The following is a 20,029-nucleotide window of genomic DNA, read 5'->3' as shown; positions in this document are numbered from 1 at the left end:
TCTTATTTTATATCAATAAATATTTCAAATCACTGAAACATTATGATTAAACAAACAAAAACATTTAGATCGAATCAAATTAGTGACTTCATTGAGTTTAAAAAAAAAAAAAATAACTGATCTAAATTTCAAGAGTCATGATAATATGACACCCCTATCACAGAACTGTAGATCATTTGCCTCAGGATACATAAGAATTTTTTTTATGATAATGCATATCCCGAGACAAATGATCTATGATTTTGTGATGGGTGTGTGTGTCAGACGGGGGTGTTAGAAAATTATTACATAATTTTTAGAAGGAATCAAGTTAGGCTGAGTTAGGGGAGTACCAAATCACTTTGACAAAATAGCTCAAGACTATTAAATTGATTTGAAAACTATGATCAGACTTCATTAGGCTTTGTTAAATTTTAATTCACTTGTATTTGACAAATTTCGATCGAGAAACATAATTCATTTAACCGACCCCAAAATGGTTGGGATGATGCGTGGACCACTATGATGATGATATTTGTTGACTATGTTTATAAAGCTTGATTTGTTTTGGGCCTTTCTAATGTAGCTTTCTCAGTTCTCCGCAAGCTTGTAACATTTTCCCTATATAATAAATGATAGATCATTTTCAGTAATTTATGTCTAAATTAATAGACAAGAGAGCCAATATTATGTTCACACTTGTAATAAACAATGACGTATCAACTCAAACTTGATTTGATATCGATCAGACCTATTTATTACGATCATCCAATGATCTAGAGATTGGAACGAGATTCATTCAACAATATAAGATGATAATGACCAGCAACATCACCAACTATTCTCTTAATTACGAATCGAAAAATACTGGAATGACACAAACAGAACCACAAGGGTGACACAAATGATGTGGTGGCGCACACATAATAGTAGATGTTTTTTACTCGTATCTCGCAGAAAAGCATCAACGGTAATGTGCACGACGTCATTGTGTCACCCCTGTGTCACCCAGCACGACTCTTACTAATCTTATCTTAGTTAAACAAATTTATAGGAGCGGATATGACACCAGTATATACTGGTGCCATGATTTTAGGGCCTAGTCTCATTTGATTGGTCTCAAGCCCCAATCACAGTCCATCCCCCCCACCTACCCCCCAAAAAAAATAATAAAATAAAATAAATTAATTAATTAATAATAATGATGATGATGATGATTGATCACGTTGTAATGTGAAGTATGATATGCATTTCATTTAGTTCATAGGGCGTTCCTTGAATGATTATTAAACACTTTTTTATTGGCTCGGGATGATATTAAAAGAATAATAATGTTTATTTAGTATAAGTTTGATTTTTAAATAAAAAATGTGATAATGCATCAATTATGTGGGAGGCTGATTATGTTGAGAGATTGTGATTGGTGTGCAAATATTTTGGACCAAATTTACAGCTAGTGTTTGAAAGTCTCCCTTGCTCTGATACCCACTATAACAAAATTGGTCAATTTACTAAGAGACAAACACATATAAAACACTATTTACTGGCCCTCCAAAACATTTCAAATTGATCCAAATGAAAGTTTCCAAATCATAAATAAGCCTTACATGGTCCCAACTTAGGGAAAGTAAATCAAATGGGATAAAATTATTCCTCTTTTTGGAAGATTGGTTCATGATGTAAGACAAAATTCTTTTATTCTGTCGTCCCCCACTCCATCTATCTTTTCCTCTCTTTTTTAAATTTTAATGGAATAAAGGGGATAAAAAAGGTTGAGAGCATAAGAGGAGGGTACCAACTTTGAATATGTTCTTCACATAGAGTGGGTGGATTAAAAAGAAGTAAATAAGGGTGGGTTGTATTAAATTATTGTATTTGAACATGCAAGAACATGGGGCTAGAGTTGTTCCCACGTTTAGTGCAAGAAACCATTAATGCTCTCTAGACGTTGTACATTAAAAATTAACATTAATTTGAAAGAAAAAAAAAAATGGACTAGTGATATAGACTGTTAACACAAGTCAAAGTTAGATTAGAATTAATTTTAGATTGCGGTCGCATATTTGCCACCTGAACATGATTTTTGCAAAGAAACACCACATTTGTTTCTCGAGAAGATATGAGAAACACGTTAAATATCATTTGATTGAATAGTTGACTTGGGTTCTTGTTTGAAGAGAAACTCCATTTCAATTGGGTTTTTTTTTTCTCACAAAAAGCAAAATAGTGATTACAAATTCAATGTTTCACTGAGATTTAGATTAGTTGTCCTGAGTTCAATTCGATCATGTTAAAGATAATCAAACAATTTCCCAATTATAATATTTAAAGATCGGATCATCTGTGTAAGATATACGAAGAGAAGCTCAATATAGATGTATATATAATCTAAGATTAAGATTAGTTCAATTATAAATAAAACAAAATTTCTCTTAAATTAAACAAAACTTGTCCTTGAAGTTTCCACATTGTTATTAGTTGTGATTGTTCTACGTTTTGATTAGGGGCCTACTAATAAACTATTGGGTTGGGATATGGTAGGCCAGAAATGTGGATGCTTTTATCCCTTTGAAAGAAAGCCAAAAAAAAAAGGCAAATGTTTGTATACTTTTATCCCTTTCAATGAGACCAACACTTTTGGCTTAAGATTGGGTAATCGAATCTTCTTCTTCCATTCAATATTGTTCATGGTCTTAAAATTCATTTCGACGTCTCATCTCGTCCATGAACAAGATTGAGTTGTCTTGGAGGAGATTTTATAAAAAAAAGGCCTTAGAATTAGAACAAACCATATCTTTGAGATGATTTGTCCACTCGTCTCGTTGGTGGACAATACCGAGACAACTTGGACGAGTCGTCTCAATCTCAAACGAGATTTAAAGCCATGATACCGTCCAAAACCATGTCTCATTTTATTAAAATTATCTTCGAGAATAGGTAATCACTTTATCTATAAGTACTAGAACAAACAAATATGAACTCATATCTTATGTGTTGAGAAAAAAACAGAATCAATCAAATCAAAAAACGAATCAAAACAAAACTCAAATCAATCACAAAAAAACAAATTTTACGTAATTCTCTCAAGATTGAGGTACATCCACAGATCACACAGATTCCATTATAAAGAGAAAACTCGCAGTTACAAATTATACCCTTTCACCAAAAACGAGAAATATAAATACTTAAAAAATCTAACTAAGATTTTACATAATAATAATGAAGTTATGAAAATACCCTTGAAATTTTTTTCTTTCTAGGGCTTTGCCCCGAACCCCCTAACAAGCTCAACCAACATGAAAATATAACTTGATTTACAATACCTCGTTGACCAGTACCATCAAGCTCCACAACATTATGTTATTAAAAATGATCTCAATAATTAACAATTATTTTATCTAAGAACAAACATATATATACTCATGTCTAATGTCATTAAAAATGAGCAATTACCTCATGTTTAACTAGGACCAATAAATATGAACTCAAAACCATTCCTTGATGTAAACCAATTGTATCTAGAACTCGATTGTCCTCTTTTCATGTGCTATCACACCAATTAAAACTTTCTAATAATATCTAATAATTCATTTATGACTCATTTTCTTCTCCAACACCCACTAAATTAACTCTAAAAGAACTCGAGACTTATAGAAGTTGAAAAAAGAAAAAATCCAATAAGAATACTAGACATCTCACAACAAAAATGAAACAGAAACAAAACGATGACAAACAAGAAATGCTCAACAACAATACTAATTCTCAATCCCCTAAAAGAATAAGCCATGAAATGCCCAAGAAACACTGTTAAGTAACATCACAAAAATCAACCCCCGATAGCAGACACCACCGACGAAACAGCCATTAGTTATTGTTAATGTGAAAAATGGAGGACTTCTCCAAACTGCGAATGTAACACTGAAAAGAAATTTCCACTAGCAAGCAAGTGCTAAACTGGAAAATGGAAAGTTTTTTAATGAGGACCTGATTAGATTTAAATACAATAGGTAATGATAAGTCATAATTTTACAGAAAAACAGTAATAACAAATCTAAAGATGTTACCACAGTACAACAGCATGAGAGAATTAAAATTTTCCTCAGCCCTTCTCTGTAAACTACAAACCAACATTAAGTCAATGTTGCCGCTGCTATCACACATAGTTGCGTACACACATACAAACATACATAGATAAGTGAAACATCTCTGACAGGAACATATTGGCTAATCAGAAACTCAAAATCGCATGCCAAGAGTAGGTGTCTACAACAAGTCACACCAGCATATGTGTCCTAATTAACACAGCCACCACACATGATGCTCCTGCAGAAGGAAATGTTCATTCAAATTATAGGACAGTGGAAAAATACAATTGTAAGCTAAATTATGAACTAGGAGAAATAAATGTATTTTAGTAATAAATTACTAACTTAACGGGTCGTTATTATGGTAAAAAAAAAATTGATCCAAACAGATTATAAATTAATTTGGTTCTTCTGAGAGTAAGAATTTAATGGGACCATAAAATTGTAATTGTAAAGAATAAGATTCAAATCAAATCGGCATTAAGATCATTGAGTTGTGTAAAGGCAAAGATTGTTTCACTATATAATAGTTTTGGTGTACGATTGTAGGATCTTTCAATTACAAATCAGTTCCTATGTTGAAAGATTTACCACATCTGACAATTTTGAATTTTTACTATCTTGAGATGTTGTAGTAGCTCACTTTATATCTTGATAGATTTGCTACAATTTGATTTACAGCCAACATCTATCTTGAGAGGTTGGTCGCAGCTTATGTTATGTTTTGAGAATTTCATGGAGTTTGAGTTGCTAACTCCGTTTGATTCAAAGGTGGGACGTGCATTAAGTTGGCAGCTGGTATACAAGATCTGCCACCTAACATGAATCCTGATCTTTCAATGACGGAAGATGTGGTTGTTGAATAGATGTCTTGTATTCAGATTGCGCATTGGGTTCTTGTTAGACCTAGGGTATTTATGTAATCAGGTCAAAGTATAAATATACAACTTCAACCTAGGGTCTTCTTGTTGGAATAGAAAACAAACATGGAAAGAAAGACAATCAGCTAACTTCAAAGGAGATTCAACAATTCCATCAGGATAGGCAAGAGTTATGGGTTGTATGAGAGAGTTTTCGTACATATGATTTATGGGCATTTATTTGAAAAATGATTAAAAGCAAATTTAAGTAAATGTGAGTACTGCAGGCATCCTATTTGGTAAAAAAAAATCTATTACCAAGTAGAAAACATATCCTATAAACTAAGTATTTTAAAAACACATATGGCATGTTAATTTTGGCTTATCGCTTACCCTATTTCATAAAATAACTCTCCACTGACTTAAATTAACCTGTGCGAGGGGCCGTGGCAACAAGTGTGACACATGCATCCTCCTCCGCTACTTATTTGTTCTCCCATTTCTTATCTTCCTCAACTGGTTTTTCGCTTCTTTAATACATCTCTTCCTTTTGTATAAAATCCAAGCTACAAGATATTAGAGCATTGGAGATACTTCTTAGACATTCTTAATATCTAAGCTCCCTTTTGAATATGAGTCTGTTCGGACTCAAATTCTAGGAAACTGTAGGATCCTGACGTGATTGAAATTAATGCTCGTCCTTAGAGAATTTCACTTGGTAATAGACATGGTGTTAGTAACAATGAATGGTCAACATTAGTAACCACATTTGGAAGTGTCAGTAATGGTGGTCACAGAAGACGATAGAATTGGACTAATTACATTCTTAGGTGGTGTAACAATGCATGGTAAGCTTCCTAAGGAAAAAACAGACAACCATGCTCTTCATAGTCCTTACTCGTTCACCTAGTTTAAAGCATAGTCACCAAGTTGGGGTTTGGGAATAAGTCGGCAAGGTAAAAAGTCGAAAAAAACAAAAAAATTGGGAAAAAATCGAGATAATCATTTATATCATCAAATCTTATTTTAAACTTAAGAATAAATGGTCTTTGAAAAAACCCTTTTAAAATAGCTTGCTCAGTAGGAAAAAAAAAAAACATTTTTTTTTGTTTAAATCGCAACTTTTTCAAAAAGTCGTGATTAATCGCCAGTCTTTAAAATCGCAATTTAAACATGATTTTTTGAAAAAAGTCAGCGACTTTGGTAACTATGGTTTAAAGTGATAGTTTTATTACTGTTTCATGGAGTGACATAATTAGCACCACTTTCAATCGAACATTAAAAGGCGCTATAATTTACATACTATATTTAGATTTTTGATAAAATATCACACCAGAAGTAGATAGACTGCTAGACCATCACTATGCAATATACGACATAAGAAGAAAACCAAATTTCATCATCCAAAGCTGCATTAGTCAAATTAAACAAACATCCATATCCCACCAAGAGTATTAATTCTCAATTTTTTAAACAGTGTGAATGGACATGTATTTCTTGGTATCTGTATTAGGGTGAGGTTAGGTAAATATTAAATGCACACTAGTTTCTCCTAAAAGAACACAAATATAGAAGTCAATGTTCTCACCTAAAAAGTGTTTCTTATGCTTTCTATTCAAATCAAAATATTAGATGGAATGTTGATGAATGACACTTAAATCAAAACATTCACAAAGTAATCATAGAATCTTCATCTAATGGGATCCATACATAATATTCAAATTGTTTGGGCTAATATTGCAGATTGGATTCAAATAATAGGAATCAAATCGTAAATCATAGGATTTTGAAATTGTTTTTGAGTTGGACGCCCAAATTTATCAAAAGTAACTACCAATCACCGATTCATGAAAAGATTTAGAAGTATTTGCATAATAAGTGAAGTGTGTTCCAAAAAATTCAATCAAAATTACTATTCTAATTTCAACAGAGCTACATAACATAGATTTAGTTAAGCACTTACATAATTGAGTAACCAGACCTTCTCCGCCTTTTGTTCTTTGCCATCTCTTTCCTCCTAGGAGGTTGAAGACAACCTTGATTGCAGTATCAAAAACAGCTTTGACATTCTACAAATCAAAAGGAATAAAACCTTAAAAGCCAAAAAAAAAATACGAATAACAATCCAAACCATTCTCAAGTAATTCCAAGATAGATACCTGCTGAGTTTTAGAGCTGCACTCAATATAAGCAGCCGCACCAATTTGTTTCCTCAGCTCCTCTCCCTAAATATCAAAGTACCGAACGAATTCAGCTTTTCTTTAATCCTTTAAAATAACATATACAATGAATATATAACCTTTACATACTTGGGCAGTTGTTATAGAACCAGAGCCCATATGATCAGTAAGATGACCTTTGCCATCACGAAGATCTGAATATATAAAAATAAAGTTAAAAGAAATGAAGTGAACACAATAACAGAAAGACTGTAATTATAGAAATGAAATCATAATGCCCATATAACTGCAAATGCATATCTATACAAGGAAATAGACATGGAATGTGAATTGGAAATATATTAGCTTGTCACTTACCCAACTTTGTTCCAACAAGAACAATTGGAACATTGGGCGCAAATCGACGGAGTTCTGGCATCCACTGTTTAAAAAAATAGAGAATCAAATATTATTAAAACAAAAGAAATCAAGGACTTGAGGTTATTGGAAGTTACTCAATCGAGCTTATAAAATCACAACAAAAAAGTGAATGAGAGAGAGAGAGAGAGAGAGAGAGAGAGAAAAGGGGTGGGGTGCTGGAAGAGGAAATGATTACCCATTTTTTATAAACTTCATTCAAACAAAGAAATAAAATAAAGCAAAGAGGGAGAAAAATTTTCTAGGCATTAACAGTAAATTACTACCTTTTTAAGGACATTTTCATAGCTTGCCCTGCTGAGTAGAGAGAAAGCTAAAACAAATACATCAGCACCTCTATAACTCAGTGGCCTCAACCTGCTATAATCTTCTTGCCCTGAAAATTCAAAAAAAGAGACCAAATATTAGTTATTTTAAAAAGACAAAAAATCCCAAACATAAAGCAGAAAACTGCAACCTAGGAATAGGAAAATACCTGCAGTATCCCATAGTCCCAAGTTGATAATGCTCCCATCCACAGCCACATTAGCACTGAAGTTATCAAAGACAGTGGGAATATAATCCTGCCAAAAATATATGAGAGAGAGAGAGAGAGAAATTCTTTAGACATACTGGCAACTCACTAATGATTTATTAATCTAAAAAACAAATGAAAAAGGAAAACCAAGAACTTGTTTCTTTTCATGAAAAAAAAAGGGTAAAATATGAGGAACAAATGTGTTATGACTACTACATTATCCAGTTTAAAACATGTAGAACTGACTAAAAAATGTGTGAAAATTCTTGGTCTCTTGCAGATAAAATTGAAAAAAATAATAATAATAATGGAAAAAAATTTGATGAAAATAGTATGCCATTTAACAAAGAAATGCACATAACTGAAGCCACAAGCTAAGAATAATCTCAATAAAATTTATAAAACAAAATTCTGAATGTTTGAGCATAAAAGGCTAATAAAAATGGAAATAAGAGTAAAACTAACCCCAATAACTGTTTTCCTAGAAAACCCATTAGGAGGAAGAAAATATAAAGAAAAACTTACAGTGGGAAACTTGTTACTGGTGTAACAAATGAGCATACATGTCTTCCCAACTGCACCATCTCCAACTGTCACACATTTAATGAACTTTGAAGCATTCATACTCTCTACTGTAGAAGGATTTCTACACTAATAGCTCTCTAGAAACAGTAGAATCAGAGAGAAGAAGAAGAAGAGAAAACCATCCAAAAATGCAAAGATCAGTACTTGACAATATAGAGAGGTTATTTGTTGTTTGTTTCAAGAAAAAGATTATAAAAACAAATAAAATAGAGTAGAAGAGTTATGGTGTTAGGTAGTCAAGGCCAAACGGTCACACTGCAATTTTTGTACCTCTCAATAAATTTCGTGACACATCTGAGCTTGTGGCCTGTGGGAGTGGGACCCGAATCCTTAAATTGCTGTATCTCTCACTGGATTCCATGCTTTAGATCTTGTATTGTATTACCCGGAGAAGGATTGCAAGCTTAGTCCCATTCTCCACAACGTGCCACATGGCACCCTTGCCTTGATCACTCATTGATTCATCACAAGATATATATCTGATCATCATGGTTTGATGGATCATATTCATGTTGGAAATAAAAATCTTTTTTTTTGCGAAAATGTATTGTTTGGAACGTGTTCCGTAACTCTAACAATTGAAACAAGAAAAAACTTCATCTTCAAAAAAAATTGTATTTTTACATTTAAAACACATTTTTTTTTTCAATTTAAACACGTTTTTTAATAAAATAAAAACATATATGTTTATATATGATTAATTTTTATTGTCTTGTAGTTATTTTTAATGTGAGATTTGAGGATAATATTTTGATGTTATGATTTTTAAATTTTTTCAAGTGTTTTATTCTTCTCAAAAGATAAGGTGAAGATTAAACTTTTTAACTTCATAAAATGTATAATTATACGTGAAAAAATACTATCATACGTAGATATTCAATAGTATTAAAAATATATTGAAAACTTAGAAAAAATGTCCAATACATTATAATTTTTTCATAATTTTGATTTTGATTTTTTATTTTTATATTTATTGTTTTTTTCATTATTATCATTTTTTTTCCATTTTTTTCGAAAATTTTCCGTTGCCATTTTAAACATGTATTCCTACTTGGTAACCTCATTATTGACCACCAATCTTGCTTGTCTAGAAGATAAAATATATTCAAAATATGGTCTGTTTCACTCAATTGGAACCTTACAATTTGATTTTAGATGGACAATGAGGAATTCAAACTGAAGAAAGTGAAATACCCTATTCCAATCTTTGATGGATCTGAAATTTATGACATATAAAATTAAGATGATTGAATCAGATTGATGTACCAATTCGGCCATTCTTTCTAAAAAATCTGAAGAGTATATAAAAGATTTACCAGGTTCTTAAAATGGAAAATCTAATTCGTAGATCGTTAGGGGTTGCCCAGGTTTTAGAAAATAGCACCGTGAGTGAGATTCACCAATCACATGAGAGCGTGTGTATTGAATGGAATCCCCAATTTACAAAATTAGCCTTATTAGGCTTGACATGGCACACGTTAGAGAGTCTAAGGACACATTGACAAGAAATTTTGTGAGCAAAAAATCACTCACCCCATGGGATTTTATTATTTAAAATGGCCCATCAACAACAACAACAACAACAACATCATCATCATTATTATTATGATTGTAATCTGGACGGGTTGGAAGATAAATCCAGACTCAACTCAAGTAGTGGAACCTTCAACCCAAGTTCAATTCAATCCAACCATCAGGCCTAAGCTCACTAGCCCAAATTCAACCCGTGCTTGAGATTATAAAATTGGGTTGGGTTCCATTAAACTAAGTTTAGATAATTTTGAGTGATTAGATTGGGTTCGTTGAAAAATCATAATTTCACTTTGATTAACAAATAAATTTAACATTTTTAAAAAAGATAAACAAAATAAAAAACAAAACTACGAGAAAATAAAATTAGATACAACCTTCAAATCTATCATTGAGAGAATATTTAGACAAACCATATCAAACCAAAGTTCACATTAATATAACTAATTGTCCACAAGTCATAATAATAAGTTGAAATAAAAAAGGTAAATAAAAATGTTTATATATCAATAGATAACATGCGGTTTGGGTTGAGTCAGGTTGCTCATTTCCTTAACCTGAGCCCAACCCAATTAAAATTGAATTGAAATATTCTAATTTAGGCTCAACTCATTTTCTACATAACTTGACCAGGCTCACCAAACTATCGCAGCCCGCCTAGGTTGCAGTCCTAATTATTATTATTATTATTATTATTATTATTATTGAAATGAAGGTTATCATGCCTAATTTATTATTTTCCATTATTTAACTTTAAATTGTAAAGTATATACATGCTTTGAAAAGTAGAATACTATTTGTAGTTGACACCCCCATCCCATCGTCTGATCATTTACGCTTTGTTTGGAATGAGACAATAGAAACTCAGTAAAAGAAAGGAAAGAAAGAGAGAAGACATCATCCAGTTTCTTCCCATCTTGTTTGGGATTAAGTTTGGAGAGAAAAAAATGGTAGAATTGTACTTGTTACTGCTCTTATAATTAGATTAAGATTTTGAACTGAAAATCCAAGCGTTTGCCATACTTTTTCCCAAGAATTTATTTTACCCAAAGTTTTCCAGGGAATCAAGCACATTCCAATTGAAACCCATACATCTGTTTGATTAGTCAAATAAAAATTCAATCTGAGATTTTATAAAATCCTGATTGACTAATCACAAGATACTGTGCGTATTGAGAGCAACCCATATGACTAATCAATTTGAATTCTATAAAATCTCAGATTGATTTTCCTATGCGAAAAAATTCCAAATTAAATGTCCCAATTACCAAAATGCATTTTTCCATTGCACATGGCAACCCATTGAAAATAACTAGTTTTCCTTGTTTCCAGATACCTTTTTTAAGGCTACAAAAACAACCTTCACTTCTTCAAAAAAAAATTTGCCAAAAAAGGATAGATCAGATTCAAAAAAAAGTAAAAGTAAAAGCAACCCCAACAGTAATATCTTTCCCATTTTTCTCACCATTCCTCTCTTTCTCTTCAAAGTAGCTCAAGAAAATCTGATCTAACCCAGTTACAGTATAATAATATAAACTTGCTCAGAAAAGTTCCTTCTCCTTAAGCAGCTTCAAAGTCCAAGAACAATGTAGTACACTAGTGTGATTGGAAGAGCTATTAACATCCCAAAGATAACCCTGCAAAACAAAACAATTTTTCAAACCCAAACTTCTATAAGAGAAACATCACTCGACCGTCTTATGATTAGAGGGTACACGTGACGTTTACGTAAACATGTCAAGATGTCATGCATACATAAATACCTGACTTTGGTAGGGTTGTGTATCACATAAACATCATGCCTAAAACTTGTTATGCAATGTGTTTATGAAGACGATGACCAGGTAAATAAGACGGGTCTTATAATATAAAGACCCACGTTGAATATACGTAACAAACAGGACATGAGAATCTAATAACAGAGAAACTTGCAACTACATACATGATACAAGTATAAAATACATCCCAATCAGGCAAAGCAATCCATCCATCACTCCACATAGGAGTTGTCCCCCATGTTGACCATCAGTCCATCACCAAAAATTGAGCGATTTTGAAACTCGTGGGTTATGTGGGATTGGCTTGATTTCTTGGTGAGGGTGGTCAACTCATTCTACAGTTGGATGGCCACCATGACTGTAAATGGGCTCCATCACTAGAAGTTTGGAAAAATTATTTTAAAAAAAATAAGTTATAGATTTGACTAAAACTCGTGTGTAGATGCAGTTATATGGGAAGTAAACCAACTCAGCAGCTCGTTCCAAACATCTTAGGTCTCATGTTCTTTTGGTGTAAAGGGTGGTGCTTGTTTGCTTTGTGGCTGGTCAACTCGACCGCCTTTGCTTTCTTGGTATCCTCTCTTTTACTAAATAAAATTAAACTTATCAAAAAAAAAACACAAAAACAAAAAACATGGGATGAAAAATACATACCCAGTGCTCAGTATATCAGGATGAACATTGTATTCTTTGGCAAAGACGAAGGGGACAATCCCTTGTGGAAGAGCTGCCTGTATATTGGAAGTCAAGAAATATCTCACACAGATTAGATAATAGATAATAGAGATAACATGTCACTCAAAAGAGACCAAATTAAAACAAAGAGACAAAGAAAGAAAGTTAATCCACAATTTTCGCAGTTTGTTACCTGTACAATTGCAATGTGTAGAAGTACACCGCGCAATCCAACTACAATAGAGGCTGCAGCCATGACAGCAGGACCTGTGAGGAATCTGACAGCCATCGAAAAGGCAGCAACTGAGTTTCCACACGCAATAATTCGAGGTTGCAGTGCCATAAACAAACCTGCAGAACACGACAACATGCTTATTAGCTAGTGCAAGTCAAGAAAGATCACCACTCGACTTTGAGTTGTACACTTGTACCCAAATTGGGGGTCACATGTACTTTTTGTATTTCTGGTTTATATTTAAAGTGCAATTCATTTTAGGGATCACCATCATCTCATCTGTGGCAGTAAGCACCGACGAGCCACATAAATCTTGTAATGGTACATGTAAGTTTTCAATTTTATTCTTATTCCCTTCGATTTGTTCTAGTGTTTTAAGTTTAACCGTTGATCTTGAAAAAATAAATACAAGCAGATACGAAGTAGAACCAAACGATACTCTCAAGTTTAAGATCAGAACCATACCAAGACTGAACATGGCCATCCCAAGACCAGCATCTGATAGAATTGCTATCGATCGTGCTACGATGATAGGCATCTTGACGTCCCACCTGTAAAAACAAGCAAATAAAAAAGGATATAATTTCTTTTATCACAAAAATTAGATACTCTCAAGAGGTCAGTCAATTAGTCCACAGACCTGAAAGACACTAGAGACCAGACGAGACCAATGAGACTCGAGTACGTGTTTGGATTCCTGATGAGCTTTCTCCAGACCATGATCAGAATGAGCCTGGTCATCACACTAGCTGGAGGCATCGAAGTGGGCTTGGAGTCACCATGAGTAATATTCTTGGGATGGAGCTCCGTCGTAGAGCTCGAACCAAGCTTTGATAGGCTCGGGCCATCTCGGTCTACCCCATTAGGAGCTGCCCTGTTTCCGAAGCTGAATTCATCTCGACCAAACTCTTCGTATTCTAAAGATTATAGAGAAATAAAACACACAAGATCAACAAAATTTCCATAGAATAACAATAAATCTCAACTAATCAAACAAAACTTGCAAATAAATCAGTTAAGAACTAGAACAAGCAACAAATCAAAACCTCATAAATCTCACAAATCAATAACAAAAACAATCTAATCAAACACGCATAAAATCCCAAATATTCACAAACATCAAAGATACTATTTAAAAAACAATCTAATCTAACAAATAGAAAATCAAGTCAGACACAAAATATTCAAACCTTTTGGATGATTATCAGTAGGATGAGCTCCTGCTGCAACCCCATAGTGATCATTCCCAAGCTCTCCTCTATAAACAGGAATTCCTCCTTGAGAGACTGGTGAAGCGCTCGAGCTCCAAACAAACATATGTAAATCCTTACCCCCATCAGCCCCATTGGCCGTCTTCTTCACCCCCGGACCCGCTGCAGGAGAAAACATCCCAGCACTTGGCGGCGCCGGATACCCGTTTCCTTGAACCACATTACTCTGTGAATAAATCCCATTCGTAGTCCTGGACGGATTCGAAAACCCTCCAATTCCACTCTCTTCATCAAAACCCAAGTTCCCGAAATTCGATTGCCTTGGACTCACATTGCTCATATTCTTCCCATTCACCATTGAATAAAAATCTGTATGATTAAAACTTGAACCCCTTGGAGTTGGATTCCTCGACGATTGAAGGGAGTAAATTTCTGCATTTGTCAAATTCGATGGTCGTGGAGTCAATGAAACTGTTGAATTATGCCCATGTGATCTTCGAGAGAAGATTTCCGATCGAGAGCTCGTTGATTTCCTTACAGTTACATGAAGCTTCCCATCTTCCCCGACCTCGGCTTCGGTCTGGAGAGGCTCTTTTCCATCTAAAGAGATAATATCAGAGTCTACTCTGAAGGAAATAATCGAACCAGCTGTATCTGGAAACTGTTCTCCAATGAGAAGCTTAGCTCCTCTGTATTCAAACAAGAAGAGCATCAAAGTGTACCAAATGATGCATTGGAGAACAACAATTTGAACCATTAAACTTCCTGAGGAATCCCCGTACATACCCTTTAAAAGTGGGATTCCCATAACAAGAGTGTTGGGGAGAGTTGAGAGAGAGAAGAGTGTGATAGACCACTCAAGAGAACCTCGTGAGCTGATTCTAGACCAGATTGCAAGGATAGCTAAGATGATAATCTTTTGAAGAGAATCAGCAGCGATGAATCTGATGTTCATGGTGTACGGGTCGTTGGTTGAGATAAAATGGAAAGAAAGTAAGGGAACAGCGAAGAGAGCGACAAATCGATTGATACCAGAACATTGATCTGGGCTGAAGATCTTCCACCATTTTACAGAACCGTAAGCGAGGATCATGGCAACATAGAGAGGGACAACAGAAGAAAGAACGTGGTAGAAGTCGGATCCAGTTATCATTTTTTCTGTGTTTTTGGATTAGATTTAGTAGTTTTGGTGGAAGACCCAGAGTATGAAATAAGCTGAATCGAAGAACCCAAAGTTGTTACCCGATTTTTTATGTTTATTGGTGGAGATTTAGCTGTAAAATATAGAAAAATCGCTGTTTTGTATCGAAACTAGATATGACCCAGTAATGGAAACGAAATGAGGAAGAAGAACCCAGATGGTATTTGTTTCAAAGATGGTGTAAATGGTGGTATTCTTGAGCAGAGAACAGCTTATCATCCCAGAGAAATAAAACTCTGTTCGTAGTTGTTAGTTCTCGGTTCTTACAAACCAGTATAGAAAGAACAGAGTTTCCTCTGGAGAAGTTACACCCCAAGTGAGGGTGAACCAAAGAACCAGTGAAGGAAACACGCATTAACCCATTATCAAAAGTTCAACTAGCGTGTGTGGGTGAGAGCGAAAGAGAGAGATGAAGGGGAAGTGTAATTTCAATGTCAAGAAATAACAGCAGAGCGTTCTTTTGAAAAGCTTTAAAGAGATTACAGAGAGAGAGAGACAGAGAGGAATGAAAAGCAATCTCTCAGAAAAAGACCCAACCTTCAACAGTATCAAAAGAAAAGAAAGAACCGAGTGCTTTCAATTACAACAGAACTTTTCAAGATTCTCAGCAGACTATATTTTAATTATGATTTTTAAATAACATTTTCTCCAATCCCGGATTTTTTTTTCAGAGTCTCTATTACCACACCAACTTTAGCTAACAGTACCGAAGATGTATGCTAATTCTTTGGTGACTTACATATGAATTGGGGTGGTGTTAGCAAAAATTGACATTCCAAGAAATCATGAATCTGCCCATATGCATTCGATTTATAACGTTCTCTGGATCAATGGTGCATTAATATTCTGAAATAACAGTAATGGAAGAAATAACTGCACTTGTCCTGTATTTTTCTTTTGATCATTTTTGGGGATGGGGGCATGGTTTTCAATCTCAATTTTTTTTTCCGTATCATTTCATGCAAGAATAATACTAAGATGATTTGATAAGTTATCTCGATTATCCTGAATGAGACATTAATTTTTTCCCTAGCTAAGCTATAGGAAAGAAAAATCATAAAAATCACCAAAGAAAATAAAGAATCAAAACATGAATAAGTGTGAAGATTTAGCCATTTAGGCCATGGCATGAGTCTCCTCTCGATGATTTTTGAAATTATGGGATAAGAGGAGGGGTAATTTTTTATTTAACCCGTTGATGTTCTAGCTGATGGCATGTCCCTCAACGTAGTATCAAGAAAAATATTCAAAATACCCTCGTATTCAATTGGATGCTAAAACCATCAAATTTTCCCCGAAAACTCATTGTCTTTAATTTCTAAGCTAAGATCTTTGATTTATTTAATAACTCTTGATTGTTTTTCCTCATACATCCACTCCCACCCATTATTATAGGATAATTTATTAATTTTTCTCGTTAATTTATTTAGTAGTCCTTGATATATAATCCTTTTTATCTCAACAATGAAGGAAAATTAAAGGAGCCACCCCTTCTTCGACCTAGAAGTAGAAGATGATGGATTCTTCAATGAATAATCAAAGTTTCTTTGGGGGGATCGAGAGGTAGGGGTGCAAAGGGATGTATCAAGGCGTGGACAATAGATCAAGGACGAGATTACCTCTATTTTTTATTAGTCTCTCACAAAAGACCTCGGTCAAGGGGTATGTCATCACTTTGAAAATCATATTTTGAATATAGATGTACATGAACTTGGAGGGATAATTATTATTTATTTTTTTTCTAGGAAATAAGTAATAAATCAATTTCTTGTAACTATTATGAACCTATACACCAATTAATAGAGCTATGGTTGAGCTCCCTTGCAAACTTGGGCAGCTTCTTGTTATAAAAATATGTTGTTTTCTTCCCATAGTGTCAACGTCGCTAACTATGATTAATGTGATACATTGGATCCTTCATCACATCATGATTTATAAATCTTGTTCGAGACCGAGACAACTCGCCTAATACTTCTCAGTATCGTCCACCAACGAAACGAATAGACAAGTCAAACGTACCGGGCAAGATTTAAAATAATGATTTATTTTTCTCATTGTTGAACAAGATGACTCAAACGAATCGCAAAACTCGTCTAAGACAACTCAGTCTCATTCATGGATGAGACGAGATGTCATAAAAGTTTTGAAATCATGCATCACCTTGAAAGAAGTAAACTTATGTGCCAAAATTATCTTGAGGGAGAATTACGAATGTCACACATCATGATTAAGACCAATTGTTCAATTATATTTTCTTTCACCTCCAATATCAAGTTTAGGGTACTCGAATTTGACAACAAAAGGTTTATTCTACTACGTAATCTCTCATCTTTGACCAATGATAAATTGACGCTGCAAAATATATGTGGCTGACATGTCAAAGGCACAAAACCATTGAACCTTTTCCTTGTGTTCTAAAGAAAAATATCTATAGTTATGTGTCGCGTATGTTTTGCCACATCGATTTATTAGGACTCTTCTTCTTTATAAATTTGTTCAAGATGATCTTTGGGCTACCTCTATCTCCCCATCCATCTTAATTGAAGAGAGTTTCTATTGTCACACCAACTTTTGTTATCATCACCTCAAAATATATGTTAGTTTTTTTTATGATTTGCATAGGATTTTTTCTCAATACGTCGCAACTTTTGTCCAAATTCAAGTTTTGGTACACTATTCATTTTAATTCAAAAAACATGCATGCAGTATAGAACTCATGAATTTGTCTACAAGTACGGGCATGTGTTTGAGAATTAAAATGAACTCAACTCTTTTTGACATATTAAGCGAACGAAAAGATAATTTAGCCATTTGCATATATTGTTGGGTTGATGGTAAAAGTTGGTGAGGGAATAGAATCACTCTAATCCTATTACAAGTGTAACGTTACATCTGAAGGATAAAAAACAAATATCGTATCATATCTGTCGAAATTCATGAACCGGGGAGAACCAGCGGTATTTTTTCGATAACGTTTTATGGTATTATGTGTGTTATTTTAAAGTGTATTATAATGTTGTAACAGTGGATTTGACAGGCTTTGTTTCCTCTGTCTCGAAATGATTACATTGGTGCGTGACACGTAACAGTGACACGCATGAGGCTAAAGCATTTCGGAGTCCGCGGATGCCGCAATCATTCCAGCATTTGAGTTCCTTGTTTCACTCGACTTTTTTATTTTTCAGTTTTGTGGCAGTTTATTGCCTTTTTACCAAAATGCCCTTAAGTTGCAATGCTGCATTTAGAGTAATGTTGTTAATGGATCCAATTTAATAGTTTTTCTAGATTTGTTTTGGATCAACCTTATCCCGATTCAACAGACACCCAAATCTTTTGCATTTGAAACTATATAATGGATTATATTTATATTATGTATTATATATTTCATTTAGATATATTTGATGTATATTAGGTTTTGATAAGGCATAAAATCAAATCGAATTGTTTTGGGACTAATCCAAAAAAACATTGATTATTTGGATCTGATCAGATCAAATTAAGGGTTGTCAATGGACGGGTTTAGATCCAGTTTGGATGAGTGAGTCCTAAAACGATCAATTGTACTTTATGTGAAAAGAAAAATGAAATAATAAAAATAATACAATTCCACAAATCACGAGGATTTACGTGATTTATCAGTGTACTTACATAAACAGAACGTAATAAGAACAATTAATATTTTCTCATAAATTTTACACACTAGAGATCTCTATTTATAAAATTAAGAATTATCAAAACATGTAAAATTATCAAAAAAATATAAAATTTTTAAGAAAATATTACAAGATTGACCTTTCCACATCTTTTAAAAAAATCGGAGATGGTGGTGCTACCCCCTACACTCTCGCAATCTTGTGTAACGCAACAGAATATAAGACATTTATGCAACACTTTATAATAATTTTAAACTTTTCATTTGACAGAAATCAATTAGACATAAAACTCGATCTTTTCATAAAGTCATTTTTGAATTTTATTAAAATATTAAATTAATTTATTTTCATAATAATTTAAAAAGAAAAATTCAAAATTCCATATCAATTAAATTTTAAAAAAAATTTGTATCTTTTTAGGCTCAAGATCAATTTCTTAAGCCTTACATTCTTTCGAGTTTCGACGGTCGAACTAGCTCCTACTACCTGGGGATATTCGTGAAAAGAGACCAATGGGAGAGTTTGAGACGGTTCTCTTTGTTACTGTGCAACGCAAGCAGTCAAAGTCTTGGTGTAACAAGTGGGTCCCATCATGTAGTGTACATCTTTGTCGTTCCTCTGTTTGATCAGGCATCTCTTTGGTTCCCCAGTCGACAAGGATCTGATTCTATTGCCTGCCTGCCTGCCTACTTTCGATTTGAATGGTCAACAAAACAATACTAATTGAAAATGTTTAAAAAATATTATATGGTCAAATGATTCATCATTGATGTGATATATATAAGGCACGCGTAATTATTGGACAAAGAACGATGATCATCATGTCAACTACATAACGATCCCGTGCTACTCATGCCCATCAAAATAGTATAGGAACGTGGGTAACTACATACATCTTTGGAGATCTCTGGAAATGGCCCACTTCGCAGTGGTTATAATGTTCATGGTGTCCCCCATTACGACATTTCATACAATTGGACCCATCATTCTGAATTGTACCAGCATTGATCTTGATCTTACGGAAAAGGTACCCATTGCAACACTTTTTTTCTTTTTTGGTTATGTTACTTTTATACCCTTGTGAATCTCAAATAAGAAGGAATTTGTATTGAATTCAAACCGT

The 20,029-nt window shown here is 33.7% G+C and overlaps 1 protein-coding gene and 1 pseudogene across 2 annotated transcripts; both read right to left on the bottom strand.

Moving 5' to 3' along the window:
• Positions 1–4,058: 4,058 nt before the first annotated feature.
• On the bottom strand, positions 4,059–8,874 carry LOC147385284 (rac-like GTP-binding protein ARAC7; annotated as a pseudogene). The gene is made up of 8 exons (XR_015172062.1): positions 8,564–8,874; positions 7,997–8,084; positions 7,788–7,897; positions 7,462–7,525; positions 7,234–7,298; positions 7,084–7,149; positions 6,888–6,993; positions 4,059–4,302 (listed from the first exon to the last, which is right to left on the bottom strand). The product of XR_015172062.1 is annotated as a rac-like GTP-binding protein ARAC7 (transcript).
• Positions 8,875–11,486: 2,612 nt separating this feature from the next.
• LOC147385283 (putative auxin efflux carrier component 1b) lies at positions 11,487–15,809 on the bottom strand. Its single transcript, XM_086423696.1, has 6 exons — positions 14,032–15,809; positions 13,482–13,758; positions 13,307–13,392; positions 12,800–12,957; positions 12,586–12,662; positions 11,487–11,790 (listed from the first exon to the last, which is right to left on the bottom strand). The coding sequence occupies exons 1-6, from the start codon at positions 15,203–15,205 to the stop codon at positions 11,724–11,726; spliced, it is 1,839 nt and encodes a 612-aa protein (XP_086279822.1). The 5' UTR covers positions 15,206–15,809; the 3' UTR covers positions 11,487–11,723.
• Between the last annotated feature and the right edge of the window lie 4,220 nt (positions 15,810–20,029).

This window comes from Akebia trifoliata, chromosome 14, assembly GCF_017979445.1.
Source record: "Akebia trifoliata isolate Shusen 1 chromosome 14, ASM1797944v1, whole genome shotgun sequence".
Classification (NCBI taxonomy): domain Eukaryota; kingdom Viridiplantae; phylum Streptophyta; class Magnoliopsida; order Ranunculales; family Lardizabalaceae; genus Akebia; species Akebia trifoliata.
The sequence above is the reverse complement of the archived record's forward strand: the minus strand, read 5'-3'. Positions and strand labels throughout refer to the sequence as shown.